Source organism: Peromyscus leucopus, chromosome 9, assembly GCF_004664715.2.
Source record: "Peromyscus leucopus breed LL Stock chromosome 9, UCI_PerLeu_2.1, whole genome shotgun sequence".
Lineage (NCBI taxonomy): Eukaryota > Metazoa > Chordata > Mammalia > Rodentia > Cricetidae > Peromyscus > Peromyscus leucopus.
This window is the reverse complement of record NC_051070.1, coordinates 44,095,487-44,121,257: the sequence shown is the minus strand read 5'-3', so window position 1 is coordinate 44,121,257 and position 25,771 is coordinate 44,095,487. Positions and strand designations below refer to the sequence as shown.

Sequence of the window (25,771 nt, the reverse complement as noted above, 5' to 3'; positions counted from 1 at the left end):
CAGTCAACTTCAAGCCATTTTCAGCTCAGCATCTCTGTCTGCTCCTTCTGCCTGAATCACCACGCTCTAGACCTTCTGATGCTCTTTATTCAAAATCGTCTTTCATATTTCCTCTTCAGTCCCAACCTCTTGCCGATGGGCTCCGTCTACCCCTGTATATTATGCTGGCCTGGCAGGCGCTCTTCCCGTGCCCTGCGCTGGCTATTGAGGACAATCCCTCCTGCTCCTGGCTGGAAACTCCATGAAGTACCAACAGGTCTCACTTGGCTTGGCATCCTTACTGTCCTAGCTGAGGGTCTGACTCGTCGCCAATCCTTAGTGAGTAAATTGTAGCGGTGCCTCAGGTCTTCATCCATGGCTTCATTTCCTGGATCTTTCTGTGATCCAAAAATGTCTAATAAAAATTCTAGGCGTTAATGCTTCATAAGTTTTAAGTTTTCGCCCTGCCCTGAGAAGCATCATGAAGTCTTGCACTGTCCCACCGTGTCCCACCGAGGACATGAGTCTGCCACCTGCCACAGGTCACTTGGTCATGCTTGCCTGTCAGGAGGACCGTTGTGGTATCTCCGTGCTTGTGTTCAGGGAAACTTTATCTTACTTAGAAATGGCCCTAAAGCGTTAGAGTAATGGTGCAGGCAGCTTAACTGCAGCCTGTCGTTACAGTTGTTCTCTTCAGTAGTGGTCATTGTTGTCCGTCTTTTCTTATCTAATTCATCGACTTTATCCAATTGTGGGACCCAGGCGCGCAGCCATGTGGTTCAGGGCAAGGAGACAGAGGCACATGAAGCTTCATCTAAGATAACTAAGTTACGTAGTTTAAAAGTGAAGTCGTGGAGCCTGTCATGTCGCAGAGCTCGGGAGAAAGTGCCAGGCAGCCGTCACTGACTTCTCTCCTGTCCCAGATCTCCAGCCTATATCTGATGTCATTTCTTTTCTTTTCTTTTTTTTCCTTTACAGCATCCTCTTCTGACTTCATTCATGGAGGTTCATCATGGGGGGGGGGGGCTTTTACCTCCCTCTCCCACTGTGCGACCCACACATTCCCTGGTAAACGCACCAAAGATGAGGGTAGACCCATGTACACAGTTCACACTGTGAGAACCGTGGGAAACAAGCTCGCTCAGCAGAGCTGCACCTGACTTACATGCTGGCGGCCGGCCGCCTCACTTTCCACTCCAAGAAAACGAAGGAAAGATAAGGAACTTTGGCCAAAACCAATTCTCCAGTTAGTGCCAGAAACAGTATTAAAGGGCTGCTTTCTGACTCCTAGTAAAGTCTCTTTGCCGGGGCATCAAGCCGCCCCTGGAAAAACCTGCAAGCCTGAGTGAGCCAGTCTGGAGGAGAGCTTCATGCTTGAGTAGCAATCCCCCGCGGTTCTGTTTGAGTCGGGTTGACCCGGGGCCCTGAGAACTAGAACTGAAGTGACTGTAGGTGGGGACCCACGTGAAGAGTCTGCTGACAGAAAGGACATAGTCTGAGTTCCTATTTGGAAAATGAGAACACCAAGGCCCAGAGAGTGAAGCGACTTCCAGCGACGCACAGCAAGTTAGGAGCCGTAAGAGGCTGAAGCTGGGGTTTCACCGTTAGCCCCTTTCTGTCTGCTGTGAGCTCCTTTGAACACAATTGGGACTTCTCAGCCACCTGCCTTGTCTAACATCTGTGCTTACAAACGCCTACCCTAATCCTCTGTCTCAGCTAGGAAAATGGCAGTCAATCGTGTGAAAATAAGACCAGTGGGGTGTGGAATGTGTTTCTGTTAAGTTGCTTCGTGGGCAACATAGTATTTGTTCCTGGGGTACTGTGGTGTCCATAGGAGACAGACATGATGATGTCATAAAGAATTAAGGGCAGGCTGGCCGGTGGGAGTGCAGGCCTTTAATCCCAGCCCTTGGGAGGCAGAGGCAGGTGGATCTCTGAGTTCGAGGCCAGCCTGGTCTACAGAGTGAGATCCAGGACAGTCAGAGTTACCCTGTATTGAAGAAAACAAAAGAATTGCGTAGTTTGTACGCATGGTGTACTTTCCTATATGCAGGTAAACACTCGTATCTATAAAATAATTAATAAAATGTTTTCAAACAGAATTACAGGACAGGACAGACCTTGAAAGGGTACAGAGGAAGGATGGAAGGCTGCCCCATTCAGCCTCAGACCCTGGACTAAGTGTTCTGTCCCTTCAGTCTGAACCATGCCATGGAACCCTTGGCCCAGACCTACCCACTATCATTTCCCAAGGGCTGTGCTGCCTGAAGCCCAGAATCTCCCAAGACCAGCGCTGATGAAGGAACCCTGAGGTGGCACGGAGGGAACCAAGTGGACATGGTGAGGAGGGAGACAGACATACAGGAGGCAGAGCAGGGCAGACGGACAAGTCGTCTTAGGAACACGAGTCAGTTTGGAGGTAAATGGGAAAGTGGATAGACTCACACTTGTTAAGACACTTTAGAACAGAGTGGGAGAAAGGATAGGCCACTCACCTGCCTGGTGAGCTATGGCCACCGCACTTCACTGTTTCTGATCGCTGGGTAGCCATACCAATGATACTTGGCACAGATGTGTGTCGTATTAACAGTGCTCTAAATTGAACTGGAAAGCTTTGCTTGCTGATATTTAGAGTTCTGAAATGTCTTCACAAAATTTAAGTGTATTTCGCTGAGTCTGGTAATACTCTTTCCTTCCAAAAAGTCCCCACCGTTGCAGCCCTTATGTAGCTCTGACGTGGCCCTGATGGCAGTGCCCGTCCCACAGTCCTTGTCTGAGTTACAGAGGACTGAGCAATGAATGGTACTGCTGCTGGACAGAACAGGAGCCAGACCTGGCTTCTGAGTATCACCCGGAATCCATGCAAGTGGAGGATCCAAGTCATGTCTTCCTTCATGTTCTATAGCCCTGACCTGTGGTAGTGCGATTTTAATAACAAATAGTTCATTTAAGACTAAGTTCTGGGTGGAGTGATGACTGGCAGTTAGGAGCACTTGCCGCTCTCACAGAGGACCCAGATTCAGTTCCTAGAACTCACATGCTGGCTCCCAACCATCCATAACTTCACTTTCAGGGGATCCAACACCTTCTTCTGACCTCTGCAAGCACCAGGCACCAGAATGGTGCACATGCACACAATGAAGGCAAAATACTCACATACATAAAACAAATCTCTTTTGGCACACGCCTTTAATCCTAGCACTTAGGAGGCAGAGGCAGGTGGATCTCTGAGTTTGAGGCCGGCCTGGTCTACAGAGTGAGTTCCAGGACAGCCAGGGCTGTTATATAGAGAGACCTTGTCTTGAAAAACTAAAACAACAACAAAGTGTATGAGACAGGTATTAGGGAGATAGCCTAGTTGGTAACGTGCTTGCTGTGTATGGGTGAGGACCTGAGTTTGATTTGCAGAACCCATGTCCAAAAGGATAGGGGTGGTGGCATGTACTTAGAATCCCAGCACTGGGGAGGCAGAGACAGATGGATACCTGGGCTCACAGACCAAACAGTCTAGCCTAGTCAGTGAGGTCCACTGAGGCTAAGTGAGACCCTGTCTCCAAAAACAAGGTAGATGGCACCTAATGAATGACACCCAAGGCTGTGACCTCTGGCCTTCATGCACACACACACAAACACATACAAAAAATGTGTGTGGATCTATATATTAAATGCATGTGTAAGTATGCTAAAATAAAGGTGTCTATAACAGTTACCTAATCTGTAACTTTTGTGCATGTCCCGGGTATTGCTTTGAACCAGTGTGAAAGACTCTCCACCCCATGAGTGTGGAGCACAAAACCCACAAATGCTCTCCACCCCTGAACTGTGCAGACTGTTTATTCCTGCTGCTGCTCCTCGTGCTATGATGTTATATTCTGATGGATTGTTCTGAGCCACAGTGGCCGTGAAAGAGTGTGTGAGTCACCATGCTGAGCCTGTGTGAAAGAGGAAGGTGTTGATCTCTGGGAGTCACTGCATGGTTGTATAAGAACTCCGGGTACCTAGGGGAAATTTGGGGGAAGTCAGGAACAAGCAGAGTAGGCATGGGCTTTGTAAATGTTTTTACAGCCCGAGAAGGTGAACCATCACAGTGTACCTAGAAGAAATGATGATTAGCAGCAGAGCATGGCTTCAGTAGAAACAAAGAAAACAGAAAGTCGGTTGCCAAGTTTGTCGCTAGAAATAGCTCCCGACAGGGACTCCGCAGTAATGGCCCGCCTGTTCTGGTCTACCTACTGTCTCTGTTTTCAGAAAAGAATTCCCCTTGCTAAATGCTTTTGTGCATAGTTGTGGTGGATGCTTCCAAGAACTTCTAGAGTGGGTCATATCAAAACCACTTTTTCTTGTAGTACTAAGTGCGGCTTTTCCACACACTCTTCTCTTTTCTGGCTGCCCTGGGTATCTCAGAAAACACTGTGCTGTAGAGAGTGGAGCAGCTTTTCGTTGTGCCTTCTGTTCTGGAGAAGGAACAAAACCTGATCCAGATAGATGGAAGTCACCTGGTCAGGAAATGGTCAGGACACTGTTTAGCTTCAGTAAGGCTAAACTTAGCAGGGTTGAAGTGTCCACTGTCACGGCCACTTTGCATATTGTAGAGCAGAAACACAGACGCAGCCTTTACCACATTTGAGGTGGCCTTGCATGGCTACCCTTTCCCTTGACTTTGGAGGCCAGCAGTGTTGAATGGCAACTTTTTGAAGGCTCTTAAAATATTGGGCAAAAATAGAAACGGTGGAACATATAAAGACGCGGCGGTTTGCCCCACCCTCCTGTCTCAGAATTTAGCTAGCATGTCATTTTTTATAGATGTTTAGAATACTGACTGTCCTCCTGTGGGGTGGCAGCAGGAGAGAAACATTTCTGTGCCAGTAAACTGTAGCTGTGTCGATTATTTGTGAGGTATTAATGTTTGTTTTGGGCACTCACCTGCTCTCAGCGATGAAAACATTGGTTTCCCTCAAAGGTTTATTTTTAAGTAAGGCCCACCCAAAAAAAAAAAAAAAAATCACCTTGACGCCATCATTTTGCATTCCCTATTTCCAGATTTTTCTAAAATCTTCTCCATCTGTTATTCCTATTTGAATTTAGAGAGAAAACGAGCAAGGTACTCAAAGTGAGAAGTGGCTTTGGCCAGTGCTTTTTGCAACCCTGTCTTATTTTTGGCAGCCATTCAGATCATTTGTTGGGGCCCAAGTGGAGGGACCACATGGGCTTGTGGGCTGGAAGCCTTTCCAGAGCCTAGGGAAAGTTGGGCCAGAGGAATGCCAGTCAAGCTGGGGATGCCTAGGACCTGAGTCTAAGGACCACTGAGAACTAATGGGCAGGAGTGTTTCCAGTCCGTTAGAAGGTGCTCTGCTCTGCTGGCCAGTGGCCCTGCTGTGTGCCAGGTATGGGCTGTCACGCAGCACTGGACAAGGACCATCATCTGCTCACATGAGAGCTTGATTTGAAGTTATCTATATGCAGAAAGTCTTATAATCCTGTCTCTGAAAAGCTCTGGTGTTGGTTCATTAGGTGCCTGTTATATACAAGGCCAGTGTGACTACTACTTCAGATAAGGAAAACTGCAGGGATGTGTTAACAAGGTGATGCCTCCGCTCTCCTCTGAGTGCAAGTGTGTGAGAACTGTCAAATATTTCATTTGGATGGGTATTGGTGTTGCGTAGAAATGGGTCCTGATGAAGAGGGCCAAGGAGAACGTCCTTTGCCAAAGACTGGAAACTGAGATCCTGAAATAACATAGCATGTATTCCAAAACATTGAGGTGGAGGAAGGGTGTTTAGGGCTGTAATTACAAAAAAGTTTAAGTATGTTAGCACATGACTTGGGCCCCAAATGAAAATGTGCAAAAGTCTCTAGGGGTACCTAGCAGAGAAAAAGGGTAGGTTTCGGGAGGGGAAGAGAGGGGCCCAGCCCAGAGGCAGGAGGAAGGTGCCAGCGGGTCATTTGGAAATCTCACAGGAAAAGAACAGAATTCTTTGACACCAGAATAGAGGGCTGCAGTACAGGAGAGGGCCCAGCCGCTGCTTCTCACTCACATCACAGGCAAGCATGGCCTCCGGCACCCACACCCCACCCCCATCCTGTATCTCTGCTGGCTTTTTGATTCCAGGTTCTTCTTCAAAGGTGGATGGACAGGGGAGGGGGGACCTCAATTACCAGTTTGTAACAGCAGCACTTAAAAGATGGATGCCTGCTGGCATTGGGAACTAGTAGAACTGAGTGAAGCGGATGGCTGCGCCAATGCCCTCGTGGATTTGGTGGGAGGCGGGCGGGGCAGCGGTGGCGCGTGCTGCAGCGGCAGTGAAATTCGTGGTTACTAGCGATCAGAAGGTGAGAGTCTGCTTTTTAGGAAGGCTGAGAGGTAAGAGGGCAGAGGTCACGTGTGTGTGGAAACGGGTGTAAAGGATGTAACGAGGCAAGGACTGGAGGTGAAATGCAAACTTGAAGGCTCTACCAGAGACGGGAGTTGGGACCCACAGAAGCTGCTGGCGAGGCAAAGGCATCTCCGTCCTGCCTTGCCACTGTAGAGGAGCAGGTCATTTATAGAGACCGACAATGGCCGACTCTCTCTTCTAAGCCAGCAGCATCATAAGAAAGGCCATGTTCCCAGAGACCGGGACTCTGACTCTGTCCAGATGGATGAAGGAACATTCTGGCGCCGGGGCGAGACTGACAGGGCTGTGCTTCAGGTGGCCCTGCTGTCCCTCGCCGCAGCCTGTGGTGTCCTGCACGGCTCTGGTCCCCGTGTCTTGCTAGGAGCAAAACAACCCTGCTTCACGAACCCCCGTATCCCAGTGAGCAGAAGATGCAGTGCAGGCGGGCCCAGGAATCAGGGTCTGGATGAATTCAGTTGCCTGTTAATCAGTGGGGAAAGTAGCAGGCAACTGACTAGACAGGATTGCTGTGCTGACTTCATTAGGGATCATTTTGTTTATGGGTGGTGGTGTGTGGACTGAACCCAGCTAGGGCCTCGTAAATACTCAGCAAGTGCTCTACCACCGACCCTATCCTCAGCCAGTATGGAAATGTTCAGGTCAGGAAATTCAAGGCCTGTCTTCTCGTCAGAGGTAAGACTTCCTCAGAAAGGGAAGGCCTTAGCCTCTGACTCCTGTCCCCACTCATCCTTAATGAGAGAATCAGTTGGTTGCAGATACCAATAAGAAACTGGGTCAGCCGCTGAATAATGGTGTGCGTGGTGTGGCCTCTTCTCTCAGCCGTGGCCCTCTACTGTCGTGTAGTCCTTAGGCAGAGGCTGCAGCCCTTCAGCGTGTCCTCACTGGACCGGGTCTGACGGCAGGAAGCGTGTGTGTACATGTGTCCCTGGGCACATATGTGTATGTGTTTCTGTGTGCGTGTATGTGGGCTGAGGGTTGGTGAGGTCACATTTTCCTCTCCACCCTCTTTTTCCCTTGGGAGGAGACTTTTCCAGTAGCCTCCTGACATTTCTGTCATCTCAGGTCGGATCTCTAGCCCAGTCGATGGTAAGGCCAAATGGAAAGGCCGTGCTGGATTGTACCACCCATAATTCATCGGGCTTCTGTCTAAAGGGAGAAAGAGGGAATGGATGTGGTGTGGGACCTAGAAGTGTCTGCCATGCCACATCTATGGGAAGCTGTAATCAACTGTGTGGTCCAGTCAGTCCCCCAGGAGTTATGATCTGGTTATTTATACCATACTACCGAGTTTTGTTTTTGGTCGTCTTGTCGTCATGAACTCAAGGAGGAACCTGAAATCTATGGGCCTTGCCCAGAATTATAGGGCTTTGGTGAGTCATGTCCCTTCTCCGGACCAGCTTCTCATTACTTCACTCTGGAACATTTTATGAGTTGCAGTTTACAAGATCCATGTTTTCTTCCGTTTCATTCATATGTAGGAGGATGATGGTCCTTAGGATTCTATCACACTTCCCTAATAGGAAGTACATCTGCTGTGAGAAATATGTCAGGGGGTTAGCACAGGTGTCACGTTATGCCAAAAGTTATGAGGGACTCTTTTCTGGGTTGGAGAAAATGTTTATCCCCTTGTATGAATTCAGCAGTGTCCACTTTACTCATTAGAATGACTTTCTTAAGCTTTTGGTAGATGACCCCAGTTCTCGGGGGAAATGCATTCTGGCTGCACCCCAGCACATTCATGAAAGAAGGCAGGAGCATATCTGCTTTCTGAACAGCGAGTACCCCTTAGCATGCCTCTCTCTGCGAGCGGCTGCCCTGCTTCCCCTACAACATAGACTCCTGTGAGTGGGTCTACTGGCGTCTATAACTCGATTCGAAACTAGGTACAGTCCCCAGATGCCGTGCTTCTAATTAAATATTCCTGGAATTTCACGGTATGTGTTTCTGTGAAGTAAATCAGGGTTTGCTCGATGGTTGGTTTTGTCAGGAATTAGTCTGTTTTGAAATGTCTCATTGGGGGCTGGCATGAGGCTTGCTTGTGGGCAGTGAGAGCAGAGTCATTTCCCTGCAGATGGCCTGATAAAAGTTGGTGGCAGAGAACATGCTGCTCCTTTCTGCCCAAAGCAGTCACCCAGTTTCCTGCCTCTGTGATAGCCATAAGTTAAATGTCCTCGGAATAACAAAACCATGACTTGGGGGTACCTAGCAGGCTGCCAGAGAGGCCTCTTCTTCTGCCTCCTCATCTTTATAATACTTTATAGTCCTTATTCTCAGAGGCTGTCCCCTTAGCAGACGGGGAGATTGTACGTTCTGTCTGTAGGAGAGAGCCAGTGTTTGAGCGGAGAGAAGCCGTTTGTCACATCAGAATTTGTTTGTCTTACCTCTTTCAAAGTCCTTTGTTTCGAAAGAAACAAGACCAGAGAGTACACACACAGTCCACAGTGAAGACCGGTGTACACAGTTCTTCAGTAGTACACACATGGTCCACAGAGAAGACCGGTGTGCAAACAGTTCTTCAGTAGTACACACACAGTCCACAACAAAGACCGGTGTATAAACAGTTCTTCAGTAGTACACACACAGTCCACAGTGAAGACCGGTGTGCACAGTTCTTCAGTAGTACACACACAGTCCACAGTGAAGACGGGTGTACACAGTTCTTCAGTAGTACACACACAGTCCACAGTGAAGACCGGTGTGCAAACAGTTCTTCAGTAGTACACACACAATCCACAGTGAAGACCGGTGTGCAAACAGTTCTTCAGTAGTACACACACGGTCCACAGTGAAGACCGGTGTACACAGTTCTTCAGTAGTACACACACAGTCCACAGTGAAGACCGGTGTACACAGTTCTTCAGTAGTACACACACAGTCCACAGTGAAGACCGGTGTGCAAACAGTTCTTCAGTAGTACACACACGGTCCACAGTGAAGACCGGTGTGCACAGTTCTTCAGTAGTACACACACGGTCCACAGTGAAGACCGGTGTGCACAGTTCTTCAGTAGTACACACACAGTCCACAGTGAAGACCAGTGTACACAGTTCTTCAGTAGTACACACACAATCCACAGTGAAGACCGGTGTGCAAACAGTTCTTCAGTAGTACATACGCAGTCCACAGTGAAGACCGGTGTGCACAGTTCTTCAGTAGTACACACACGGTCCACAGTGAAGACCGGTGTGCAAACAGTTCTTCAGTAGTACACACACAGTCCACGGTGAAGACCGGTGTGCAAACAGTTCTTCAGTAGTAAACACGCAGTCCACAGTGAAGACCGGTGTGCAAACAGTTCTTCAGTAGTGCACACACAGTCCACAGTGAAGACCTGTGTGCAAACAGTTCTTCAGTAGTACACACACAGTCCACAGTGAAGACCAGTGTGCACAGTTCTTCAGTAGTACACACAGTCCACAGTGAAGACCGGTGTGCAAACAGTTCTTCAGTAGTACACACACAGTCCACAGTGAAGACCGGTGTACACAGTTCTTCAGTAGTACACACATGGTCCACAGAGAAGACCGGTGTGCAAACAGTTCTTCAGTAGTACACACACAGTCCACAACAAAGACCGGTGTATAAACAGTTCTTCAGTAGTACACACACAGTCCACAGTGAAGACCGGTGTGCACAGTTCTTCAGTAGTACACACACAGTCCACAGTGAAGACGGGTGTACACAGTTCTTCAGTAGTACACACACAGTCCACAGTGAAGACCGGTGTGCAAACAGTTCTTCAGTAGTACACACACAATCCACAGTGAAGACCGGTGTGCAAACAGTTCTTCAGTAGTACACACACAGTCCACAGTGAAGACGGGTGTACACAGTTCTTCAGTAGTACACACACAGTCCACAGTGAAGACCGGTGTACACAGTTCTTCAGTAGTACACACACAGTCCACAGTGAAGACCGGTGTGCAAACAGTTCTTCAGTAGTACACACACGGTCCACAGTGAAGACCGGTGTGCACAGTTCTTCAGTAGTACACACACGGTCCACAGTGAAGACCGGTGTGCACAGTTCTTCAGTAGTACACACACAGTCCACAGTGAAGACCAGTGTACACAGTTCTTCAGTAGTACACACACAATCCACAGTGAAGACCGGTGTGCAAACAGTTCTTCAGTAGTACATACGCAGTCCACAGTGAAGACCGGTGTGCACAGTTCTTCAGTAGTACACACACGGTCCACAGTGAAGACCGGTGTGCAAACAGTTCTTCAGTAGTACACACACAGTCCACGGTGAAGACCGGTGTGCAAACAGTTCTTCAGTAGTAAACACGCAGTCCACAGTGAAGACCGGTGTGCAAACAGTTCTTCAGTAGTGCACACACAGTCCACAGTGAAGACCTGTGTGCAAACAGTTCTTCAGTAGTACACACACAGTCCACAGTGAAGACCGGTGTGCACAGTTCTTCAGTAGTACACACACAGTCCACAGTGAAGACCGGTGTGCAAACAGTTCTTCAGTAGTACACACACAGTCCACAGTGAAGACCGGTGTGCAAACAGTTCTTCAGTAGTACACACACAGTCCACAGTGAAGACCAGTGTGCACAGTTCTTCAGTAGTACACACACAATCCACAGTGAAGACCGGTGTGCAAACAGTTCTTTAGTAGTACACACACGGTCCACAGTGAAGACCGGTGTACACAGTTCTTCAGTAGTACACACACGGTCCACAGTGAAGACCGGTGTACACAATTCTTCAGTAGTACACACACAATCCACAGTGAAGACCGGTGTACACAGTTCTTCAGTAGTACACACACGGTCCACAGTGAAGACCGGTGTACACAGTTCTTCAGTAGTACACACACAGTCCACGGTGAAGACCGGTGTGCACAGTTCTTCAGTAGACCTGTGCCTGCTCGGATAGTGCAGGAACTAGCACACGTGCGTGTGTGTGTGTGTGTGTGTGTGTGTGTGTGTGTGTGTGTGTGTGTGTATGTTGGGGTGGGCATCTCAGAGGAAGGGAGGGGAGAAAGAAAGGTATTGATGTTAAATGTCTTTCTTCAGTCCTTCATTCTCCCTGGTCCTGGTTGTGTTTTTTTGTATTTTGTTCTGTTTTGTCAACTTGACACAAGCTAGTGTTATCTGGGAAGAGGAACGTTAACTGAGAAAATGCCTAGCAGAGTGGCCTCTGGGCAAGTCTGTAGAGCGTTGTCTTAATTCATGATTGATGTGGAAGGGTCTAGCCCTTTGGGGTAGTGCCACTCCAGGATCCCGGGTGCTATAAGAAAGCAGGCTGAGCAAGTCATGGGGGAGCAAGCCAGTAAGCAGCATTCTCCATGGCCTCTGCTTCAGTTCCTGTCTCCAGGTGCCTGCTTTGAGTTTCTGCTTTAGATTCCTTCAGTGGTGGAGTGTGACCTGGAAGTAAAGCCTTTCCTTCCCAATTTGTCTTTGTCACAGGGTCACAGCAGTAGAAACTGTTATTGCTGTTGCTGGGAGAGGCCTGAGAGTGTTGTTTTTGGCAGGACTGTAAATGAGTTTGGAACTTGGGCTGGAAAAGCCATTGAGTGAAAGAGCTTAGTAGGCTGCTATAGGAACCTGAATAAGAATGCTGAGAGCTTTGCAGATGGTGACGGCCTTGCTTATGGGGTTTTTGAGGAAGATTTATGAATCCTTCCAAGACTCTCCCAGAGCCGGCCATGTGATGTGTTTTGCATTGAGAATCTGTGGCGTCTGGTCAGCTGGTGCTGTGAATCAGCTGTGGTTACCAAGAGGCCTGCACCACTGAAGTGCAGCCTTTACTTTACTGGGACCATTGATGCTGGTGAGCTGGGGCTGAGAAGAGACCGGCATCGTTGAGATGAAGTCTTCTGAGAGTGTTTCCTCAGGGTCAGCACGGAAACTGTAGTCCGGAGAGGAGGAGAGAGTGAGGCAGTGGAACCGCCCAGGCCCTTAGGAGTACAGAGGATCATGAGACTGAGAATTTTTGAAATTATACTATGTTTTATATTGAGATAGGAAGATGAGATCTTGGGGATAAACAAGAAAAGTTTTGACTGAATAATATTGCATTGGTGTGTCATGTTGATAAGGGATCAGTTGTCCAATTAGTTTTTTTTATCAGCTTCACATAAACAAGAGTTATCTGGGAAGAGGAACCTTAATTGATAAATGCCTCCATCAGATTGCTTATAGACAAGTCTCTAGGGCATTCTCTTGATTCCTGATAGATATGAAAGAACCCAGCCATCTGGGGGTGCTGCCATCCCTGATCAGGTGGGCCTGGGTGGTCTAAGAAAGCAGGCTGAACACACATGGCAGGCCCTGGAACTGTGCTTTTAGAAGAGTCAAAATCCTTATGGTCAGACTAGTCTCGCTATTGTTCGGTCATATGTGGGTTTGACTGAAATGCCATTGATCACCTGATTTACCACATCAGGACTCCCTGAATCAGTCACAGCATGTCAGTGCTGGACAAGATGGTCATGGACTTCCAGAAATGGTCTGTACTTTATTGGATAAGCAGTTCTGATCACCATTCCTCACTTTGGCATTTGTGTGTGTGTGCACACGCGCGCGTGCGTGCGTGCGTGCGTGCGTGCGTGCGTGTGCATGCGTGTGCGTGTGTGTTTCCTGGCATATCATTTAAAAATAATGAAAGAACTTTGGAAGATGTATGAAAAGCAAATGAAGGCAACCGGTCATAGGTAAAGCTAAAATGTCATTTATTTTATTTGAATCCCAAGAATTGTAAATACAATCTGAAAATGCAGATTAATTAGGAAAACTACAAAATATCATAATGTTTCAGTGGATCTAAAAAGAAGTAAGCAATGTTTAGTATATATGGGTATATGGAACCTAAATCTGTTATATACTTTGTGATTTTTGTTTTGTATATATGTTTTTAATGAAATGACATTGCTCAAATAAGTCTTTGAAAATTAAACGGGTTGATGCATATGTGGTGCTCAGCCAGACTGGTGAGGAACTGGGCCTTTTAACCCACTGGGAAATGGGGAGAACCATTTGCCTGTTTCAATGGAGTTCCTGCCTTGCTTAAGTTCTCAGAGCACGTTCTGTGCCAGAATGCTAAAGCTGAAACAGCTCACATCCTGCACCTTTCCTTCTCTTTTCTTTTTAAAAAACTATGTTTCCTTCCCAATCAAACTGGCATTGAATGTGATGGTGATGAAGCCTTTCCCAGACTCAGCCTGTCGTGATCTGAGGGTACCAACCCCTCGGGAAGCTGCTTGTCACTTAGGCAGATCCTGGTACTCACAGGCTAGTGACCATGTTCCAACTCTTCTTCCTTCTCAGATAACAATTGAAAGAGACAGTAATGAAGACGTGAGTGACCCTAAGCACGGCAAGGAGGACCCAGACAACATGCCCCACGTGGGTGGCAATACCTGGGCTGGTGGAACAGGTTGGTAGCATGTGGATTCTCCTGAGTTTTCCGAATTTTCTCAGTTCTAAGCCTGAGACAGCCCAGATGCTGGCTGTCCTGCTCAGCTTCTCTCAGTGTTCTCTCCCTCTGCCCTGCATGACAACAAGACATGCAGAAAGCCGGGTGTTAGAACCCCACAGACTCTGCCACACTTTGACCTGAAGCTATGACCCCACCTCATAGCTGCTTTTGGAATTGTACCAGAAATCTACAGCGAGTTCTTGAACAACTGACTTGGGGAAGAAGTAGCTCTGTCCACGTCTGAGAAGAGAGTGTGTGGAGGTACATGGTTTGGAGATGAGGTCGGTGTGTTTTGCATTGATGGCTGGGTGCCATCCCTTCCTCTTGGCTGGTCTCCTAGACCATTGTTCCCAAGCCGCCCTCTTCCTCTTTCCTCCAGCAGCTGGAGCAGCCACATCTGCTGGAGCACAGGAACGGGGCCAGACTGTGCACTGTCTGGCTTATCTCAGCCAGGAGTGCTGGCACAGCTCAGTCCTTCACCTTCCCTTAGGATGCTCTGCGCCTCTTGGCCTTGAGGACCTTGGCAGGAAATGGGTTTCTGTGCTGAGACAATATGCTATCAAATCAGCCGGGACCTCTTGCCTACTCTGTTTATTCACCGAGCATCAGCTTTAAAGACAGGCTATTTTTAGGAGTGTCCTTTGATCTGGAAGTTAGTGTCAGGCCAACAATCTTTAATCCATATGGAATGTGTTGTGGACAAGCTGGCTACATGTCGCTGCCCAGCAGTGCCTGCACAGTCCAAGTCTCATTTGTTCTTAAATGTGCATCTTCTAGCTCCAGTGCCCAGTGCCTGTTCAGATCAGAGGTCCTGTCTGCTTCCCTGGCCTGGTATCTTTCAGCTGATCGAGGCTCCTGGACCTCAGCTTGTCACTGTCTGTCACTTGCGCCCTTCAGAATTCTCTACATTAAACTTAGCTCTGGCCACCAAGCCATTGATCCCTCTCCATCATCAGTGTTTTCTTCCCTGTGTCTTATGGACGGTTAGTGAGAGTCCCAGTTCAGCTGTAGGCATTTTTCATTTAAATAATATGAATTTAAAATTCTGTGGAGCAGAGAAAAGAACTCTTTCCTTATACACACACTGTCCACCCCAGCTGACTCTCCTGAGGGACCACGTGACCGGTTCCGACCACCACTCACACTACTTCTAAGAGTTGTGGCTCCTTCTTTCTCCTGCCATCAAAATGACTAGGAAGCATTACGCTCAGGTCACGTTCCACCCATCCACAAGGAGTACCTCAGGCAGGGAGCAGGTCGAGCCAGACATAGCTCTCCATCCTCAGCGCCTCATCACTGCCCACCATACTTTTCTCTGCCACACACTAGCTGGAAGTGGAAACCAGGAATCATACATATTGTAGGAGGAATTTTCCACCACCCACTTCTAAATGAAATAAGATGTGCTCAGTCAAAAGACTAAAATACTGTGAGTGGTAGATACTACTGCTCTCATGGTATTTCCCCCAAGGAAATGACCTACCTGGACTTGGCAAGGACTCATGCCAAGTTCTCATTTTTAGTTTACTAGACAAGTCAAAGCTCCACTGGGGGAGAGTCACATCATTACCCAGTGTGAAAGCTGTCCAGTTTTCCACCATATGAATCTAGACATGACCTCCCTCTCGTGTCACTGGGATCCAGTCGTTACCATGAGGCAGTCACTTGCATAGCTCTTACTGCAGGCCAGGTAGATTCCCAAGCAGGTTAGCTTTGTGAGAATCCCATGAGGCAGGCGATGCCATCCCATGCTGTCGATGAGGACTGAGACACAGAGAAGTGAGTGGTTTCTCTGAAGACCCAGCTGTTGAGTTGGAACCAGATTCAAACTCAGGCAGTCTGCCTTAACTATGCAACTGGTTTACAACACTGTGCTAGACTGTGCAGTATGGCGTCACCTCTCCAATACTGGATTCTCATTAGGTTTCTAAATTACAGATGAGTAAATGAAGGGACCTAGTTGATAGTTTTCTAAGAGCAAAGATAATAAGTCATTCATGCAGAGGCCAAATGTAGCCAATAGATGTACATGTTTTCTTTGGTCAATACAATGATTTAAAATAAATTTGAACATACTAGACCAAGCATTCCTTTCTAATTGGCCAGTGTCTCCTCCACCTTTTAATGCTGCCTACCTGGCCTTACAGGCATCTAACTTTCATTTCTGTATAAATAGCTCATGCAGTATTATATGACGTATACTTACAAGCATGTAAACTTGAGCTTATAATGAAAAACTGTTCTCAAGCTAATGATGTTTATCTGTTGTGTGTTATTCAAACTGAATGCCAAAATCTACATAATAATTGACTTCAAATCTTGGCTTAACAAGTGATATGAGGTCACAAAGAAGTCAATCTCTCTGAATCATTTTTATTATTTTCAAAACAAATTTTATCTACAATTTAACTGTCTTTGGTACTTTAGGGAAAGTGGGTAACTAGAAGAATTGCCCCTTTAATTACAAGTGTGTAGTGTCCGTAGGCACTGGTGAGCTATTCATCCAGGGCAGAAACGAAGCCACCCAGCAGCCATCAGGTAGTTGATAAGAAGCAATATTAAAGGGATACAAACAGTGCACAAAAGCATTGATCCCTGCGAAGGAGAGACATCAGATAAAGTGTTCAAATTGAATTTGGACTGAACAGGCAGATTGGGGTGGATGGAATAAAAGGAAAAGTTACCCTAAACAGGCGTGTCTTTGTGTTCAGGTAAAGGTGGTTGGAGGCTTTAGTTACTGGTTAGTTCAGTTACTGTTCCTCACAGGACTGTCTTAAAGCCATGATCTGATTTTCATTTTGTGGCCAGGCTCTAGACATAACAACTATGTCCCCATGTTTTCTTTCCAGGGGGAAGAGACACTGCAGGCCTTGGTGGCAAAGGGGGTCCTTATCGTTTGGACGCAGGCCACCCAGTGTATCAGGTTTCTGAGGTCGAAAAAGATGCAGTTCCTGAGGATGTCAAGAGGGCTGCAAGAGAGATGGCCCAGAAAGCGTTTCAGCAGAGGTGAGTGTGCCTTGTGCATCTAGAGCAGTACAGGTGACTAGTGTGCATGCCTACATACACACGCACACGCACACGCGCACACACACACACACGAACTCTGTCCTGGAATGATACTGAGAAAGGCAATATCTCAAGGGCTAACATGAGACAGAGCCTATGCTCATTCGATTTGGAGATAAGAAAAGAGCTAGAACATTCTAGAAAGGAAAAACTGAAAGCAATCACCAGGGCAGAATGTGTGTCAGAATGGTGGTGTCCGTGGTGGAGAGTACCCACTTGCCTGCCTGGAACAACTGGAGAGAGGTGGGCAGTGGAGTTAGGTAGAAAGGCCTCGTTAGCAGGTTGAACCTGGAAATCCGCCTTGACTGCCTTGGGCTACTCTGATTGGCCCCCACTAGAAAGGAAGAAGCTGCAGGCTATTTCACTGAAGTCCACATGTGCTCTTCAGCAAAAAGTGAAAAGTACCAAAGCAGCAGCAAATGCCTTTTGAACTGAGGGACAGGCTGGTGGTGTGGGGAGCAGATTTCCACTTGTGTGCTCAGTGGAGGGAGCCGGGGCAGCAGGACAAGCTTGTGGTCAGGTGTCTGTGAGTTCTGAAACTCCACCCCGTACAACAGCCGGTGGGTCACCACATGCAGCGCTCTCTCAGCCTGCAAGGAGACAGCAGAGGACAGTAGACTGACATGCAGGTCCAGCCTGCCACACCCTCAGGAAAGCCTGCGAGCCTAGACCTGTGGAGCATTTACCCACCACCCCCACAGTTCCCCAGAGTTTTCTTGAGTGCAATCAGCAGGAAATATTAGATAGAAGGATTTATAGCGGAGAATCTTGCGGAGATAAACAGATAGAAAATAAAGGATAGCCTCGAGAGGGCCTGGAACCTATTCCAACGGGCCCCGACTGTCTCTGGCCCAGGGTTTTTATAGAGACGCCAAGGGGTGGAGCAAAAGACCTCCTCCTCCAGCACAGCCAAGTGCAGACCATCTCAGACACCTGCACTCAGGCCCGTGGTCCTGATCATCCTCTATTCGGACCTGCTGGGTAAAGTCACGAGGAACCCCAGAACGGGCTCCCACATAGACCCACGTAGGTACAGCGGGTAAACAGTGCGCGTCCGCTGTACGTCAGCGTGGCCCTCAGCTTGGTCACTGGCTTCCCTAGAACCTTCGGCAGGGAAGGTTGTGTCCTCAGGCTGCCCTCTCTGGAGACCAGGCAGCTTCCCACTCCCTACTCAGAGAAGTTGTTACCAGTCGGTGGGTAACTTCTTAGGGATCAAAGTAGTAGCAATTTCTTTAAAAATGTGGGAGGAAAGTTATGTCATAATGAAAAGTCTTCCTAGAACTAAAATATTGCTTGGCGTTTCTTATGACTAATAAAGTTTCCTTTGAGAAAAAAAAAAAAAAACACCTAATAATTAGGCATGCGTCATTCTCCTCTTCAATTAATGGAAGGCTGTTATTACGGTACCCCAGCCCTCACTAACAATTATCCAGTCTAATTTGCCTACATGGACATACAGAGTGCCCTGACACGTGACTGTTCACAGGAGGCAGAAAGACTTCCCAGGGCGCTCAGCCATGAGTAAGCACCTCTTCGCTGGTTGCCACTAGAATGAGGGGACACTATTAACCGACAAGGGGAAAAGGTCAGGGGTCACCTGTGGTCCTAAGACCACTGAATGTGGTGACTGTAAGAGAGGGAAGGGACTAGAGAGAGGGTCGAGAGGGAAGCCGCCCCTGACTCTTCTGTACCACAGAGAAGCCGCTCAGCCAGGGAGAGTACCGTGAGGGGGTGGAGGCCGGCAGGCAGGCTGTGAAAAGGAGGAAATAGAACACGCAGAGATCCTGGGAAAGACGGCACAGCCAAACAAGAGAAAAATGCTCCTTTAGAAGTGGGGTTCGCAAGCCATTTGACGAGCACCTACTGCCAAAAATTTGTCTTTAACTTTTCATTGTGGACCTTTTGAAGTCCGAAATGGAAGTAAAGAAGAACACATGAATCCTGTGGACCCGTGCCCCCGATACCATTCATATTCTCCACTCTGGATTGTTTTGAAGTTAATCCAAGATATTATCTCATCTTGTCATAAATATTGCAGACTGTGTCTCTGCGCATAAGCAGAGAATTCTAAAATAAGACAGAATTCCCACAGATCCACATTTAAGTCTTATACACGCGTGCATTTTTATAGTAATAATTCTTTACCGTCATCTGCTTTCTTTTGATGACAGAGTGAGATGCACCGTGAGGTCAGGTCCTAACACCTCTGGTACACATCTTGTCCCTGGTCCCCAGCTCTGACCACCCTACCATCCTATCACTTAGTGAGTAATGCTTCTTTCCACTGGCTGGAAGTTCCATGAGGACAGAACCTGGAGTGTGGCAAACACTTGCACAGAGAAGTGACAGACATGTGCATTCAAGGGCCAGTATCAGCTGTTAGTACTTGTCCTTGGTATCTCTGGTGGCCTGGTTCCAGGTCCCCACTAAATACTCAGTTCTCTCCTATGAAATGACCTACATGTGTGCTGTAAGTCATTTCTAAAAGTATTTATGGCACATTGGGCCTTGTATCTAGTTAATGAACAAAGGTTTAGTTAATGAGGAAAGGTTTGTGTATGTTTAGTAGAGAAGCAATTGTTTTTCTGAATATTTTCGGTCCAAGTTTGGTTGAATCTACAGATGATAAAAACTGCTGATCTGGAGGGTTGCCTGTATGGCATCCCCTGTCAGTCCCTGGTTGGGACTAAGCAGTCCTCACTACTAGTTACTAGTCTACTGTGGTGCAAAGGACCTCATGTGACTGATGGGTTCTTCACGGCATTCAGTTAGCACTGATTTAAACCAGACATTGGCCCTGCACATGAAGAATTGATCAGTTGAAGCCAACTACAGAGGGACAGCAGCATAAGACTTGTAGATCACATACAGAAATGTCACCGACCAGTGAGTGTCAACAGGGAAGTGCTTGTGCACACTGGAAGAGCTGTCTGGTGGGCTGGGCACCCACCCACCGCTGTTTGCATAACTAATCAGCTTCACACAGTAGATCTCAGCTTGTGTCTGCCTTCCTCATACTTGATTCCAAATTATAGTGTTTAAGTCTAACGTATAGAAAAGGTACAATACGGACTGAAATTCCCAGACTCTTACATAATGATAAATGTACCCTTTAAACATGTCCTGCACCAACAGCATGCTGCTTGCCCACATTGCTTCTCCACTGTGGAACAGCTGCACCCTGCAGCTTTGCTCAAAAGGAAGGCAGGAGACATGGTCAGGTAGTGGGAGGGGCCTGAGAATATCAGCAATGGGAGGCTTATCTAACCAGAGGCTCGGCTGGAGTTCCCTGCTTTATCCCTCCATTCCCTGCTTCAGTCTTCAAGGTTCAGAACTTCGTATCCACTGTGAACATCTTCTGAGTGTTCTTTGGGAAGGCTGACATCATCTGAAATATGATTTCCAGGTTTCCTCATGATTAAAATAGCCTGCGATGTTTGGGGGTGCAAGATGATCACCCCAAAGATAGCTGTATAGTTAAAACTAACTCTGATCTCTCCAAAGGCCCCTCTGCTCCAGGTGACCTGCCAGCTGCCTGAGTCCTTTCTCTGTGTGTGTTCCCTCTGTTTCCTTTCCCACCTATGTGCCTCCAAGGGCACGCTCTGTCCACACGGTTCCCAGTCAACACTAACCTGAGTTCTTTGAGAAAGCACATATTGACTTAGGCATGAAGTAGGTACATGGCATGCCCTACAGTATTCATTTTGTGTCCAGCTTCTGTTTCCCGTACACTGGGGGTATGACCTAACCTAATGAAGCTTACAGAGAATTCAGAGATTGTCAGATCTAAACAGAGGCGATATTGTTAGGAGGCGAAGACTCATACACACGTTCCTTTTTGTTCTCTGGAACAGAGAATTAATAGGATTTAGAAGGACATCTTGGCATGTCACGTTGGGGGGGTGGCATTTGGATTATAGCAGCCTTATCTATATTTACTTTTTGATAGCCAGTGCTTTCAAAGTATCACATAACAGCATGTATTGAGTGTCCCTCTGTGCCAGGCACTGTGCTGAGTAAGAAAGATGTGGTCTTATTACATACATACACAGAGTTCTGAGCTTCCGCCGCCGCCGCCGCCATTCCGATTGTATTTTTCCCAGTGTTTTGCCTGAGAATGAAGAATAGAAACCATTCATTCTCCCTCATTTGAGATTCTTCTCCCAACCTCAGGTGATAAATATACTGTATATATCATTTCAGCTGTGCATAGAGGGTCTGTGTCTACACATAACACAAAAACGTTCAGAGGATTGTGTCATGCTTAGGCTTTTGAGAGATGTGCTGTTATTCCTTTGTTCTGATATCATAGACATGCATGAAAATGTGTGTTAAATTAGTGCACTGTGGCTGTCCCATTGGAAAACCCAAGAGAATTCACATAGGGAAAGACCCTCCTATTTAGGATTACCTTCAAATGGCTGTGCTTTGTTTTGACTTTAAATTAACTGTGAGGCCAGGAGGAGGCATCGGATCCCCTGGAGCCGCAGTTCCAGGCAGGTGTGAGCCCCCATGGGACTGTTGTGAGAGAAGTCAGCACATGCGCAGTACGATCGGGGCTTTTTCCTCTGTCCTGGGCCACACTTGGTTCATCCGTTACCAGGGCGCCTCTGGGCACTACCCTCCTTTGAATCTAGGGGCATCACTGGTGATATCATCTCTTGCTTTTTCTCCTCCCAGTCGGTATGAGTCACCAAGGAGTTGGTACAGTTCTGTCAGTATGTAAGCAAGTGTAAAAGGCTCGCTCACACAAACATGGCATAAGCAGGTGTCTTCTCTCAACCCTTTGGTTTCAGACTAAAGGAGATCCAGATGAGTGAGTATGATGCTGCAACCTATGAACGGTTTTCGGGTGCTGTTCAACGGCAGGTGCATGCCCTCCGAGTCATCCTGGACAACTTACAGGTAAGCTTTCCTTTGCGGGCAAAATCTGGGTGTACAGCAGAACTGCTGAAGAAAGTTATTTGATCCCTACTCAGCCGATCAGTAAAGGTCATTTCCAGATTGACACACAGAACTATGTACTCACCCCGTGATTTTCCTAGTGAAGTTCTCCACGGGAGAATAGCTGGCCTCGCCTTTCTTCCCGTCCAGGAAGCAGTCATTTGACCAGTGACCCTCCCAGACAGTGACTTCCTGCCTCCCCTCGGGGAAGATCTATGCACATCTCACCTCTCCTGCAAGTTCACAAATAGAACTCTCTCCCTATAAATCATTTCAGTGCAGCTGAAGCAGCAGAGGGGCAGATTAGATCAACCAGGGTATGCTTTCTCTCTAACCGTCACCTCCTCTTCCTGCCCTCCCCACCCTGTATTACCCCAGCTTGTGCTGTGTCACGTGCTCTCAGGGCCTCAGGACCAGTGGACCCGGGCACGGTTTAAATATTGGTTCAGACACTTCAGTATTTCCTAAGTAGAAACTTATTTCTGTTCAGCGTATTCCCTAAATGACACATGATGTCAGGTTATTTTGTCGGGGGGGGGGGGGCCACACTGTCAAGCCAGACTCTGCTCTGCAACCTTGCATTGCCTTCCCATGGAGTTTTTGGTTGCCTTCAGTTTACACTTTGGTATTTATTTGTCATTGTCCTTTTGAAGGAATGTTGATCATGTCTTGCTAGAGATTAGAGTGTGTGATGCAGCTTTAATCCTGTCTTAACTCAAAACTCTGAGACTTCATTTTATATGTGTGTGTGTGTGTGTGTGTGTGTGTGTGTGTGTGTGTGTGTGTGTGTGAATGTGTGTGAATGTCATGTGTATGCAGTGCCCACAGAGACCAGAAGAGGGCGGTGGATCCCTTGGGGCTGGAATTGTAGGCAGTTGTGTGCCACCTGAGGTAGAAACTGAACTCAGTCTTCTGCAGACACTTGAAGCGCTCCTAGCTGCTGAGCCATCTCTCCAACCAAAGTCTTCATTTTTAAAAAGATCTAAACTGTGCCAAAGCACAAGAGAACATTCATTTTCCAAGGAAAGAGCTCTGCAAAAGATTAACCGGATACCTAATTTCAAAATCTGCAGGACGTAACAGTTCAGCAGAGATGGTATTCACAGGCCCATGGAATATGAAGACTCCACAGTGAGTGCAGTTTCCTGGGTCATGTGGTCAGTGGGGTCTGAGCCCAAAGTCAGGCTTCTGTGAGCTACCAGGTCCCTGTGACCTTCTTCTGACTCCTGTATTCCATCCCATGTGTGATTCTTATATGTGATCATAAGACATTTTGTACCGTTAGCCAGATGTCAACACATTTGCTCTTGTTCCCTATTGAGTCTTTATTAAGCCGTAGAGGAATTGTTTTCAGACGGGCCTTCTGATACTCAGGTCACGGTATGAGGCTGCTTAAAAACAGCTACTGGCCAAGAATGGATGAGGCCTCACGTAGACTATAAACCTGTGGATTGTGGCCAGAGCAAGACTTTGATTGGCCCCTTCCTGCCCCTCTCGGCCAATCCCTGTGTGATTCTGAGTAGCCGAACCCCTCCAGCTGTTTTGGTGTGGCTGTGTGATGCCAGTAACTGTGATGCTCCCTTGTTGAGGGTACAAACTAGCCGGAAACTAGCAAGAGGGCTCTCGAGAACACAGCTCCGGGCCCACACAGATCTGATTCCATTCCGCATAGACCATTGCTTTTCTAATAGCCAATAGAAATGAAATTACTGGGAACATATTATTAAAATTGAATACAAAATACAGAACCCCCCAGGAGGTGGAAACAGGGTCTTTGAGGCTCGGGCTAACCTCAGACTTGTCCTCTTCCCCCCTCTGCCTCCTGAGTCTTGAGATTACAGGGACCTCATGACTGTGTTTGTGTTCGTGGGTTTATGCATGGGAGTGCAGGACCTGTAGAGGCCAGAAGTGGAACTCAGATCCCCTGGAGCTGGAGTTACAGGTAGTTGTGAGCCATCTGACATGGGTGCTGGGAATTGAACTTGAGTCCTCTGCAAGAGCAGTAGGTGCTGTAACCATTGAACCATCTCTCCAGCCCCATATAGTAACCTGTAACATAACAAACCGTAATGCTTTGGTCACTTTATTACAGCAAGATCACTACACATTAGATGGCTCATTTTTTTTATATGCTAAATAATATCCCATTGCCAGAATATACCACAGTTTATCCATTTATATCTTTATTGCTTCCAGGGTTTTGCAGTTATGCATAAAACATCATGCACAAATATTTGTGTAGATGCGAATTTCTTTCTTGTTGTGTAAATACTAAAGCGTGAAGTTGCTGGATTATAAGAGTGAGTTTTGTTTTGCAAGAAACTGCCCAACTGTCTTCATGAGTGGCTGTAGCATTTCCACCAGCCGTGAGAGATCCGCTCATCCCCCACCCTCACCCACATGTGCTGCTGCTGTCAGAGCTTTGGATTCTGGCCATTCCTAAGCATAGCATGATATCTCATAGCTGTTTTAGTCTGCAGCGCCCTAATGATGTAGAGGGCTGAACGTGTTTTCACATGCACAGTTGAGCGGGCACCTCAATAAAGAAGGCACCCTGTTATTAAATGTTTGCCCTTTAAAAATGTTTATTCTTGCCGGGCGTCAGTGGCACACGCCTTTAATCCTAGCACTTGGGAGACAGAGCCAGGTGGATCTCTGTGAGTTCGAGGCCAGCCTGGTCTACAGAGTGAGATCCAGGACAGGCACCAAAACTACACAGAGAAACCCTGTCTCGGGGGAAAAAAAAAAGTCTATTCTTTGACAATCTGATCATGTGTATAATGTATTTTGATCATATCCCCCCCACAACACTTTTACCCCTCTCCCCCCCACACACACACTTCCTCAGAACTCCTTCCTCTCAAGTTTCCCTCCAGCATTTGTCGTGTTTAGAGATCCACTGGGTTTACTGGGGGCTTCCATGAGGACGGGTCTGGGGTTATTACTGGAGCATGCGCAACTCACCAGTGGCTGTGGCGCTAAGAACAATGAATAACGCCACAACCATTAACTGCCGAAAGCTCCTCGGCCTAGAGGTGGGGACCTCCTGAACCCTGCTGCCATCCATGACGGAATGTGGACAGCCCCTCTTGTGTAGGTAACTGTAGCTGCTGTTAGTTCATGCTTTCCATGGCCATGTCACGTCCAGAAGACAGCATCGCGTCATGCCCCTCCCACCCTTCAGTCTCTCTCCTGTAGTGTCCTTCCCTGAGCCTGAAGTGTGGTGATGTGGATGTCCTGCCTACAGTGAGCTTCAGCGGTCACATTAACCGCCACCACCCAGAAGCTTCTCTGACCACGCTGAGAGCGACACTCATCTATGACTGTCAACATAAAGATTTAGAACGTAACTTGACAATATGTCCATTTAGCAAAACAACAATAACAGGTTTTCCCATTTTTAATTCTTTAAAACTTGGGTTTTAGGAGAATTTTATATATTGGTGGTATCATTCCTTTATCAAAATTATATTTGAATAATATTAATGTAAACATGAAATAAAACTCCAAATCACCAACATGAATATTTTCATTCTGGTGGGCCGTTGACCCACAGGTATATTCTTGTCAAGAACTCCATGGGTGCCTGGGAATAGGGCATACTGGGACAAAGCTTAGATCATGGAAGTCTTGGTAAGATACAGAGCTACAGGTGTGGGAGGGTGGGCAGATAGAGTCTTCTAGCCTCCTTTCCCACTGGGTGATCCAAGGTCAGATAGACATTCCTCTCAGGCCTCCTCCCTGAGATCAGGACTTGACTTCATCCTCGTCCTGTCAGTCTTTCCATTGTTGTTTGGTTTGGTTTTTTGAGGCAGGGTTTCTCTGTGTAACTCTGGCTGTCCTGGAACTCCCTCTGTAGACCAGGCTGGCCTCCAACTCAGAGATCCTCCTGCCTCTGCATCCCATGTGCTGGGATTAAAGGCGTGCACCACCACCGCGCTCCCCCAACCCCC

At 47.4% G+C, this 25,771-nt stretch overlaps 1 protein-coding gene across 1 annotated transcript in view; it reads left to right on the top strand.

Annotated features, from left to right (window-relative positions):
• Positions 1–25,771, top strand: part of Vwa8 (von Willebrand factor A domain containing 8) — a 342,755-nt gene that overhangs the window by 299,970 nt on the left and 17,014 nt on the right. The window contains 3 exon segments of the mRNA XM_028878597.2: positions 13,658–13,766; positions 16,658–16,814; positions 21,671–21,779. Coding sequence (XP_028734430.1) covers positions 13,658–13,766; positions 16,658–16,814; positions 21,671–21,779 — 375 coding nt within the window.